Source organism: Solanum dulcamara, chromosome 12 (assembly GCF_947179165.1).
Source record: "Solanum dulcamara chromosome 12, daSolDulc1.2, whole genome shotgun sequence".
Classification (NCBI taxonomy): domain Eukaryota; kingdom Viridiplantae; phylum Streptophyta; class Magnoliopsida; order Solanales; family Solanaceae; genus Solanum; species Solanum dulcamara.
The window spans coordinates 55,086,482-55,098,563 of NC_077248.1; the positions used below are offsets into that span (position 1 = coordinate 55,086,482).

At 36.5% G+C, this 12,082-nt stretch overlaps 1 protein-coding gene across 1 annotated transcript; it reads left to right on the forward strand.

Moving 5' to 3' along the window:
* The first annotated feature begins 2,984 nt into the window (after nt 1-2,984).
* On the forward strand, nt 2,985-9,459 carry LOC129877846 (uncharacterized). The gene is made up of 4 exons (XM_055953381.1): nt 2,985-3,361; nt 8,262-8,423; nt 8,886-8,948; nt 9,074-9,459. Exons 2-4 carry the CDS (start codon nt 8,367-8,369, stop codon nt 9,287-9,289), a joined length of 336 nt encoding a protein of 111 aa, XP_055809356.1. The 5' UTR covers nt 2,985-3,361; nt 8,262-8,366; the 3' UTR covers nt 9,290-9,459.
* The last annotated feature ends 2,623 nt before the right edge of the window (nt 9,460-12,082 follow it).

A 12,082-nucleotide genomic window follows, 5' to 3' on the forward strand; every position in this document is an offset into this window, starting at 1 on the left:
ATGTGTATTAGGGTTGCATAAAATTTTGAATTACCCCTACATAAATTCTGTACAAAACATATGCCCAAAATACCAACAACAGTCCATGTAGGATTTTCGAAACAAAATCTGGGTAGCACCTACCCTATACTTCATCACCCTTTTTCGAGTAGATAATAGCAAAGCTGGGTTTTAGAGCCTAAATTAAAGTTATATCTCTATGAAATAGCTTTCCAAAACATCTTGAATCACTCGAAACTAAGCTTTACACAAGGAGTTATACTAATATTACTAACAATAGTCCCATCCAAAAATGGGTTTGTTAACAAGAAAAAGAACCTCAATCTTACCTTAACAAGTGGGTCTCTCAAGTTGGCTAAAATATGTGGTGTGCACGTTAATATCTTCTTGTTCTTATTTTCTATCAAATTTTCTCTAAGTTTCTAAGTGTAAAAGATGAACAAATGAGAACCCTTAGTCATTAGTTTCCTTATATACTTCTCCCTTGAGAGTGACATGTATCAGCCCCTAAGCGTGACACATGTCCATCCCTTAGGCTGCCACATCATTCTATGCATCCACCCCTTGGCTGCCATATGGCGGGGTGGGGTACACCCAAGAAGGTACATCACCTACTTAGTCCAAGTAGGTGCATCACCTACTCATTCCAAGTAGGTGCTTCGTCTCCTTATTCCTCTTTCGTGGGTTCAAAATCTCGTCTCATTTTAAGAACCTATGAAATCCTTGCAACTTAAGTTTGACATACACTCAAGTAGCTTTGTTATGTAAGACATCCAAGTCGGTAGCTTACGCAAGTAGGTTGATTACCACGACCCATTATTTGGCCTCCAACTCCTTCCAAATCCCTCTAGACCTATTTCCAACCATCGCTACTCAAATAGAACTTCATAGATAACATGGATCATATGAAAATCCTTTAGAAAAAATATAAAAAGAAAATTGGGGTAATACCGAGACCTTAAGTCAATTTTTGAGAACAAACTAGCACTTTTTAACTGGTCAAAAAATCATCAATCCTAGGTAGTGGGTATTTATTCTTAATTATTACCTTGTTCAGTTGTCGATAATCAACACAAAGACTAAAAGACCCATCTTTCTTTTTCACAAATAGCATAGGAGCTCCCCGGGGGGAAACACTCGGGCGAATAAAACCTTTCTTAAGGAGTTTGCAATTGATTTTTCAACTTTTTCAGTTCTGCTAGAGCCATTCTATGAGGCGTCATAGAGATATGAGTAGTTCTAGGAACAACCTCTATAGGAAATTCAACCTCCCTTTTCAGGGGCAGTCCGGAAAGATTTTCAGGAAAGACATCAGGAAATTCACACACCACGGGTATATCCTCAAGGCTTGGACTTTCCAGGCCTGTATCAAATATATGAGCAAGATAAGCTTCACAACCTGGTCTAACCATCTTCCTTGCCACCACCACGGAGATAATATTAGATGTCATTGATCTTTCACCTTGAACAATGATGTGTGAAGGTGAAGGAACTCTAAAGGTCATATGCTTTGACCTACAATCAACTACCGCATGATATCTATAAAGCCAATCCATACTGATAATGACATCATAGTATTGGAAAGACATTTTAATTAAATCAACAGGAAAGAATAGATTTTGAATCCCCAAGGGACAACCTCTATAGATTTGATTGCAAACAACTTGTTGACCCAAAGGACTTTGGATAAGCACCCTACAATCAAGTCTCACAGATTTCACATTTTCATGAAAAGCCAATGATGAGCAAACATATGAATATGTAGAACCAGGATAAAATAATGTAACAACACATAAGTCGAACACGTGGAATTTACCAACAACCACATCTGCTCCATCTTGGTTATCCCTCTGTCTCATCACATAAGCTCGTGCTGTATCTCTTGACCCACTAGCTAGATTGGCTGCACCTGCACCTGTTGCTTGTGTGTCTTTAGATCTTGTACCTCTATTCCCTTGAGAGAGAGTGGTAACAGGTTTTTGAACCGAGCCTTCTGTACGCGGAGAAGAAGTGGGGTTAGGATTAGGACAATCTCTCACTTTATGATCGAAGCTCCCACAATTAAAACAAGTGCTAGAAGCTCTTCTACAAGTACCAAAATGATTCTTTCCACATTATGCACAAGTGGGTATACGAGTTTTGCCTTGTCCATAGCTTGGAGTGTTGGCAGTAGAGAAACTTGATCTATTCTGCTTATATTGGGTTAACTTGTGAAAAGTATTAGCTTTGGAATTGTCAAACCTCCCTCTTTTTGATGGACCTCCTGAATTTGCATAAGCTTTCCTGAACTTGTGTTGATTTCTACCAGCTTGTTCTTTGTCGATCCTTTCCCAAGTAAGAGCAGCTGAAACTAATTTACAAAAGTTTTTATGTTGTAGGACCACTACCGATTTTCTGATAGAATCATTCAAACCATCTTCGAATTGCCTGCACTTACCTTTTTCGTTATTAATAATACCCCCAGCGTAGCGGGACAGCCTGAGAAACTTCTGCTGATATTCAGTGATAGGCATACTTCCTTGCTCTAAATTTAAGAACTCCTTTTTTTTGCATCATGATAAGCAGGTGGGACATCCTTCTTATGAAATTCTTTCACAAAATCATTCCAAGTAAGAATAGGAGGTTTTTCCCTGGCATTCGGTACACTTACCCACCAATCATAGGCATCTCTTTGTAACAGTGAGACAACATACTTAAATTTGGCAGTGTCTGAATACCCTAACTGCTCGAACACTTTTTCAATCTATTCCAACCACTGCTCGGCATCTGTAGGGTCAACAGTACCTTTTTTTTGGTCAATTGTGCCCCTTAGGCTTTTTATTATTCTGTAAAAGAGGTACAAGTAGGTAAAACAAATGGATAAAAAACAAAGTAGTTCACCTACCCACTACTATACTAATTGAAACTCTCCTTGTTCTGTGTTTTCTTCTATGTCTTTTTCATCCTTGTGAAGATGATGAAAAGTTCTTAAAATGATGGTCTCTTTCTGATTCGCACGTGTTCTAACTGATTTTGTGCTTCTTTGCTTTGCATGTGTGTCTTGAAATTTTAGTTAGAAGATGACCCTTCGTCTTCTTTCCTTTTCTGTCTTTGTATTTTTCTCCTCTTTTTGTTGAAAATGATGAAGAGACCATGTGATTTGATGGTTTCATTCTGATTCAGACCTGATCAAACTGAAATTTTATGAATCTTTGATCTGCATGTGTGTTTGTTGTCTTGAATTTTATTGTGGAGATGCAACATTCCTCTTCTCCTTTTTTTTTCCTTCTGTGTTTGTACTCTTCTCCTCATCCTGTTGAATGATGAAGAGACCTGGTGATTTCTGATTCACAAATGCCTTCTTTGACATTGATACAAATAGGTATAGTGTGTATCCCTTTGATTGAGTACCCTTGATACTAATACCACAAAGTAGACCCACCCTATCTCCATTTGTTCTCCTTCATTGTTGTTCTTTTTGTACCAGTAACTGATTTGTTGTTGTTCAGGTGTTTTGTTGCCCCTTTTCTGTGTTGTTTGGACTTTTTTGTGTGTACCTGCAAAATAAACAAACAGTTAGTGAAGAAACCAATCATTCTCCTCCTCCTGGATTTGTTTTTCTTCTAGTGTCCCTTTTTTATTTTTCGTTCCTCTCCTTTAGCATTTCTTAATTCTTAGATAAGGAATTTGACTCTTGTCACTATTTAGAATTCTTCTCATTTGCACTTTCAACTCCTTGAACATGTAACACTATAGGGGACCTTCATCTAAGGCATAATTTGCTAGTGCATCAGCTAGTTTATTAGCTTCCCTTAGGGTATGTTTGAAAATAACATCCAAATCCTTCTTATATTCCTCCACCTCTGCTACCCAGACTGCAATATTCCATGGAGGTTTCCATTCTCCAATCAAAAGTTTTTGAATAGTTTGGGAATTTGTCTGAAAAATGATGTTATTTAATCCCTGTTGCTTACAGTATTTCAAGGCTTCCAACAGAGCCACGATTTCTGCTTCTATATTGGTGGCATAACAAATTTCCTCAGCCTTAGCATATATTAGATTCCCTTCTGCATTTCTCAGACAAAAACCATAGGCACTCCTCCTTGGGTTATCTCTAGAAGCACCATCTGTGTTGCAAGTATACCAACCAATTGGGGGTAAATTCCATCTAACTTGTGTTACCTTCACTCTTGCCTTGCCTCCCTCTAGCATTTGTATCAGATTTTTCCATTCAGCAGGGATAGTTTTAATTGATGGATTTCTGTATAGTATTAGTCTTTGAATAGAGATTAAGACTAGATAAATAACTGGACTATTAATCTTCCTATGCCCATGCTTAATACCATTTCTTCTCTTCCAAAGTTCCCACATTATAATTGATGGCACTACAACATATACTTGTTTCAATCTATTTGTTACTGGTGCCTTCCACCCGTTCACAATTAACTGTTGTAGTTGTACGCCCTCCATGCTTATTCCTACAGCCTTGCAAAAAAAGGACCAAGTTCTTTTAGCTGTATCTGATGTTAGGAAAAGATGGTGCATAGTCTCCTCTTTAGGATTTATACAACACCCACACTTTGACCCTAAATTAAAGTTCATCTTCTTTAAAACATCATCAGTAGGAATTTTGCATTTCCAGCATCTCCACAGAAAGAAGGAAATTTTAAAAGGAAACCCTTTTATCCACATGAACCTATAAATGTCCAGTTGTGGTCCCCTTAACCTAACAAAATCCCAAGTTGATTTAATAGTAAATTCTCCACTTGTGTCTAGTATCCACCATGGTCTATCAAGGTCTCTTTCTTCCTTGAGTATGGTTACATTCATTGTTATATGGTCAACAATGTCTTTAGAAAGTACTTCCATCAATTTTTTCTTATTCCACCTCCCCTGTACTACCATTTCTTTGACATTGTGAATTCTTGCATCATAAGTATTTCCTGGATTACATAGTATAATACTCCCAATCCAGTCCAATTATCAAACCAGAAAAGTGAGTCCCTTTTCCTAACTTGCCACCAAATTTAATGTTCTATTAAGTCCCTGGCTTCTAGCATTCTTTTCCAAGTTTGTGACCCCTGTTTCCATTGCACCACTAAAGCATTTTCTTTTCTACAATACTTGTTGGTCATATATTCACTCCACAAGGTAGGTTTTGTCCTGAAGTTCCATCAGAGTTTGTAAAAGAGTGCTAGTGCCACATCATGTAATGATCTAAAACCTAGACCTCCTTCTATAGTAGGAACACACACCTTCTTCCAAGCCACCCAGTGTCTACTCTTTCCCCCAATAGTATTGCTCCAAAAAAACTGGGCAAGCATCTTATGTATATGTCTGATGATTCCAATAGGGGGGTTAACCGCTGATAACATGTGTATTGGCATGCTTTGAAGTACATGTTTAATAAGAATTGCCCTTCCTCCAAAAGATAACATTTTACCCTTCCATCCTTGTAATCTATTCATGATTTTAAGAGTCAAAGTATTAAAGAATTCATTCTTTCTCCTACAATGATAGATAGGACAGCCCAAGTACATGAAAGGAAAATCTTTTCTCTTAATGCCAGTTACAATCTCAACTGTGATACTAATGTCTCCTGAAACTTTCTTATGCATATAAAAAACACTTTTGTCCATATTAATCTTCTGACCAGAAGTCTGCTCATAATTTCTCAAGATCCTCATTATTTTTTGCAAAGACACCACATCTGCTGAAGTAAAGATGATCATGTCATCAGCATATGCAAGATGATTTATTTTTGGACTCCACTTAGGCATACCAAAACCTTTAAACTGAATATTTTGATGAAGTGCATTTAAACTCCTTGTTAGGACTTCTGCTGCTATTATGAATAAAGTAGGGGAAAGAGGGTCCCCTTGCTTTACTCCTCTGGTAGATTGGAAAAATCCTTGTTGTTGCCCATTAACCAAAACAGAGTACCAATTATTGCTAACAATCCTATAGACTATGTCTATAATATTTTCTGAAAATCCCATCTGTCTAAGTACCTTAGTTAAGAACACCCAAGATACCCTGTCATAGGCTTTTTTCATATCCACCTTTAATATCACATTTGCATCTTTTGTTCTCAATCTTATATCTGAAACAATTTCTTGAGTCAATAGTATATTCTCCACAATACTTCTATTTTTGACAAAACCAGCTTGATTGAGAGATATAATATTAGAAAGTTTAGAAACCAATCTCTCATGTATCAGTCTAGAAAAGATTTTGTTTACAAAATTGCTCAAACTAATTGGTCTCATATCAGAGAAGGTGTTAACCCTTTCTTTCTTTGCTATTAAGACCAAATTAGTATGAGTGAAAAATTTGGGCAGTTCTGCACCGCAAAAGAAAGCCTTCATCATATTGATAACATCCTCTCCAATGATTTCCCAGCAAGCTTGATAAAACACACCTGTAAAACCATCAGGTCCTCCTGCACTTTCACTATTTAGTTGGAAAACCACTCTCTTCACCTCTTCTTTAGTAGGTTCTACTTCAAAACTCAAGTTGTCTTCTTCAGAGATCATTATGGGTAAATGATTTAGAATTTCATAATCTTTTGGATCTTCTTCCTTTGTAAACTGATCCGTGTAAAATTTGATAGCTTCAGCAATTATTCCCCCTTTTTCTTCTATCCAGTTCCCATCTTCCCCTTGAATTCTTCTTATTTGCATTCTTTTCCTTCTCCCCTGTACATGAGCATGGACGAATTTTGTATTTCTATCCCCATCCTGAAACCACTGCATCCTAGCTTTCTATTTCCAGAATTCTTCCTCTAGATGTAAACATTTATTTAAATCAGCCTGCACTTTATGCAATTCCTGTCTATTAGTCGAAGTTGGAAAATTTTGAATCTGATTTTCCTTTGTTTTTATAATCTCTTCAAGAGTTTCAATTTCATGAAAAATGTTCCCAAAAGTTGCTTTACTCCATTGTACCAAAGCTGCTTTCACTTTTTTCAATTTATGATGAAAAAGTATGAAAGGGTTTGCCATAAATTCAGTTGTCCAATTTTGTCTAATTATCTCCATAAAACCTTTCTGTTTTACCCAAAAATTCAAGAACCTTAAAGGTTTTTTGATGCTTTTATTGTCTCCTGTGTAAGAGATTAACATAGGAGCATGATCTGAACCACTCCTAATCAGATGTTTGATATCAACACTAGAGTATTTTGTTTGTAACAGTTGATTACCCAAACATCTATCCAATCTTTTGAAAATGCAATCCTCACTATTTTGGCCATTCCACCAAGTAAATTTGCTGCCTCTAAACCCCAAATCTGATATTCCACAGTTCTGTATGCAGCCCCTGAAATCCAGAATTTCATTGATGGTTACTAGAAGGCCTCCATATTTCTCCTCTTCTGAAGTTCTTGCATTAAAGTCACCCCCAATCATCCATGGAATATTAACTAAGGTAGATAAATCCTCCAATGAGTCCCATAAATCCAATCTTTCATTTTGAGTACACTTTGCATACACTATTGTTACTAGCATCTCCTCTTGACTTCCTCTAATCTTTAAATTTATGGTTAAATGTTGTTGATGATCCATTATTATATGATAGTCAAAAATATCTTCCACAAAAATCCAAATCTTACCAGATATGTTAGCCATGGCATGTTCCATACCCAGTCTTCTCCTATATTTCTCTATCTTGTTTGAATCTTGAAAAGGCTCCATTAAACCTATAAATCCAAACTGGTGTCTTTGATTCATTTTTATCAACCTTTTAAAAGCTTCCTTGGTATTGACTGACCTAATATTCCATTTAAGAGCATTCATCATGGTTTATTAAGTTTATTAATCTACCTTCTAGTATGGACTCCACTCCCAGGTGGAACACTTGTATCTCTTGATATCTTTCTTTTTTCTTTTCCCCCTTCTTTTTGGAGATGCTTTGGAGAGATTTCTCCTGCTCTAATGGCTGCTTCAAAATTATGCTCTAAGGTGTGTTCATCAAGGTCTATGTTTCTCCTTTCCATATTCAATTTCGATATTATTGATATGCCATATTCCTGTTGCACCATATTGAGCTCTTGATTTTCCTTCTCCTGTTCTATTCTTTCTTTATTTTCTTGATTACTCTCCTCATTTTCCATGTTGTTTGTATTATTATTTCCTTCTTGCTGATATTCTATCTGTCTCTCTACCTCCTACCAGGTTTGATTTTCTTATGAAATCAAGTCTTTTCTATGACTATTGTTTTCCCTTCCTTGCCCTATTGATTTAAATCTGGAGTCTGAAATTTCACTATGTTATCTTGTGCTTCAGATTCTGTTTGTCCCCCTCTGCTTGTGGCTGTTGTCTTGCTGCTGTTTACGCTGGAATGGTTTGTGCTCTTGTTCTTCTGGATATCCTCCTATTCTTGAAGATTTGATGTTACAGATTTTAATTGGAGTTTACTGCATGGTGTGTGTATGTGAGGTTCCTCAGGTAAGATGCCTTCCATTCTAGTTCTTATATTGCTGTTGTGGTTCTCATCTTCAGCTATGCTGCTGTCTCCTCTTGGTTGTGCTGTACTAGTTGTGTTATTGTCTGTGTCTTTTGTTTTCCTTTTATTAGTATAGAAGCTCTTCTCAATCCATGTTCTAGTATCTTCTTGTGGCATAGGTTCTTTATTCGTTTTATCATGATTTTCTGAGATCTCTTCTAGTACTGCAAAAGTATTGGTATTTGCCATGACTCCCTCCTTGTTCTTTGGTACTGGGGTCACTTCCCCAATTATAATCCCTTATTTATCCTTTTTATATTTGCTCCTTCTTTGCATCCATTCTTGTTTACCAGTATTGTACCATCCCCTTCTCCCTTGGCTGACTTCTTTATTTTGGGTTTCTGTGGATATATCTTCTGTATATTCTTTTCAGAAATCTTCTCTAAAATGTTTAGCCAATTCAGGATGGAGAATTCTACATTCCTTTTCCTCATGACCTTGAAATATGCAGTGTTTGCAATATCTTGGTAAGTAATCATAATTTATCCTTAACCATTTTGAGTTTATTATCCCTGATTCATCCTCTTCGGCAATGTTTATCCTTTTTGGTAAAGTTGATAATAAATCGACCTCCACTTTGTTTTTTGCGCAGCTTGGCCTTGTCTTGTTTGCTGTGGCCAGATCTACTGTTGGCGATTTTCCAACTGCTGTTGCAATGGAAAAAACAGCCTCTTTAACAAAGAAATTTGGAGGCAGTTCAGGAAAGCTTATCCACGCTATTGCACATGAGGTCTCTTCCTTTGGATTGAACCATGGATTCCATATGAAAGATCTTATTTGGCAATATCTATCATGTACTTTTAGATAGTAGACAGGGGTAGACATCATTTTAACATAGTCTTCTAGAAAGTTTAGACGAATCAGAATATGTCTTTCATCAAGTACTCCTATGATTGGTACTCCTTTAATTCCATACTGTATTGGAATTACTGTCCTTAGTTCTTTAATATCAATGTTGTCATATGAAAACTTACCTACCCTGCATATTGTAGTTTCTCCTTTTCAATCATTTGTTGTATCTCATTTGATTTCCAGGCAATAAAAGGCTCCCCATTGATGTATGAGATTTGTTTTGCTGGGATTTTGATAGTATCTGTATCCAAACTTGTGGGTTTGAAGAGATTGGCATATGTTTGATTCTGAATATTAGTCTTTGAGGTTGTAAGTAGTATTGTGGGTTGTGTGTTTAAATTGTTGGTTGTGTTTTGGGTTACCGGAGGAGGTCGTCCCCCGGTTGGTTTGGCCATTCTGGCCAGTGGCTATTTTGTGGGATCACCTCTGCTGAGAGAGAAGATAGGTGACGGCTAGGTTTTTTTTTGGAAACATCGGGTCAACAATGCCTTCAAACTCAACTCCACCCATTTTTCTCATTTTCTCAAATTTCATTTCATCAGGGTCAGGCATTCTTCTAGCCATGTGATGAAAGAAATTGGCCATTTGTTGAAAAGGGGGATTAACAACGGGGGCACTATGACTCATTTGAGGGTGTGCCCCAACTCTCATACCCTGATTACTTCCCGCTTCAAATCCACTTGTACTAGGAGGATTAGAATCAGAAAAATATTCTCCAACCCCTTCTTGTAGTTGAAGTTGGGCATTAGAGGTATTTAAACCCTCATGAGCGGCTTCCATAAGTCTATTAGAGTAGAATATGCCATGACTTGATTCCTTATAAGGGAAGATCACATCGCATTAGGGATATGTACATGATGAATATGCACTATATACAAAAACAACGTGTAACAAAAACAAACAGTATACCAATAAGTCACAACAAAAGTCCTAGAATCATAAACCTGGGCCCTGATACCAACACTTGTAGCATCCCCTTTGGGAGGATGCCACCTACAAAGCAAAAGATAATTTTTTTTCTTAATCTAAAATAGTCAACACATTTATACAACTTGTTTTGAAATTCTATTTCCAATTCAACACCATTGCGGGTCCATAAAATACACAAAACTCAAACTAGTAATTATCACAAGACTATTATCTTCCTTTGTTCATAATGACAAGTCAAAGTATAAATCCAGTACATGGCATCACTTGAGTTAAAAGCACACTCCAAAAATAGTAAAACTAGTCACCCAGTTCAAGTTACAAGCATACGGTTTTGTTTCCACAAGACTTCAAAATATCATACATAAGTGCCACATGTATCTTGTACAAGTCCCCAAAATATTTACAAAACTATATGCATATGAAGATGTGATCTTCATAAGGGCTCCAAAAGTCTACTCCAAATGAACATCTTCACATCTCATCCCACATATTACCTACGCTAGAAAACAACTATCGCTAAGCATAAAGCTTAGTGTATAAATTTTGGGCTTGGAGCCATTAAATTCTTCAACTCCATTGCTCATCACAGGTGACTCAATAAGGTAAAAGTAAGACCAAGTAAACAAGTATATCAAAGTACTGAATACAAACCTTAAAGAGTTTTAAAATATCAATGTTAATATTCGAAGGCTCAAGTATCAGGAAAACTTATAATTCAATTAAAAAAAGTTGTCAACTAATCAATTTCGTCCAATAGTACGTCATTCCTTCATACTAAGCACAATCCATATCAAGATGGATAGAAGACCCAAAATAAAGAAGGGTCGTCACCCAATATCAAGGGAATCAAGAACTATGTTGAAAGTGGCTTTCCACTCATACCCGAGAAGGGGTGAAATCCCATCGTCAAGATGAAATGTAAATCCAAAGTCAAGATGGGCAAGATCCAAATCGAGAGGCATGCCAATATCGATGACAAGTCATCATAACAAGAAGGACAAAGTCCCAACAAGAATGCAAAATGATCAAGCAATTCGTACAAGTGGGCGATTTAGCAAAAGTTTTGCAATACTTGAGATAATAATCATACCACTATATAAGATAAAGAGTAAGAAAATAACCCATCAAGATACTTCAAATTTCAGAAAGTAAAATATTCCAAGTTCAAGTTTATACACGAACCTTGGCGTTTTAGAACATAACAAGTTCTACCACAACTCAAGGAGCTCAATTCCTCTACGCCATAGACCAACCAAAATCCACTTTGTCAAATAGTTCCTCTTAGATGGTATAAGCGCATATACACCTTAAATACACAATCAAATATCTACTTAAGTTTAAGAGTCTCATTATATCAAAACTAAACATGAAATCAATAAAAATCAGCCTAAACTATCAAAATAGGAATTTTGGACAGCCTACTGTCTTGTATTGTTGCTCAGTTTCGAAGGGGTAAATGGGAGAAACAGGCTTTGTGGCCTCAATGAAAGTGATAAATATGTGTCTTAAGGTTGCATAAAATTTTGAATTACCCCTACAGAAATTTTGTACAAAAGATATGCCCAAAATACCAACAGCAGTCCATGTAGGATTTCCACAACAAAATCTGGGCAGCACCTCCCCTATATTTTATCACCCTTTTTCGAGCAGATAAAAGAAAAATTGGGTTTTAGACCTAAATAAAAGTTATAGCCCTATGAAATAGATTTTCAAAACATCTTGAATCACTCGAAACAAAGATTTACACACGGAGTTATACTAATATTACTAACATCAGTCCCATTCAAAAACAAGTTTGTTAACAAGAAAAAGAACCTCA

Coding starts and splice junctions, on each gene's coding strand:
- LOC129877846 (XM_055953381.1), top strand. CDS start 8,367: ATGTTACAGATTTTAATTGGAGTTTACTGCATGGTGTGTGTATGTGAG. Junction 8,424..8,885: donor GTGTATGTGAGGTTCCTCAG/GTAAGATGCCTT, acceptor TAGCCAATTCAG/GATGGAGAATTCTACATTCC. Junction 8,949..9,073: donor GCAGTGTTTGCAATATCTTG/GTAAGTAATCAT, acceptor TTTTTTGCGCAG/CTTGGCCTTGTCTTGTTTGC.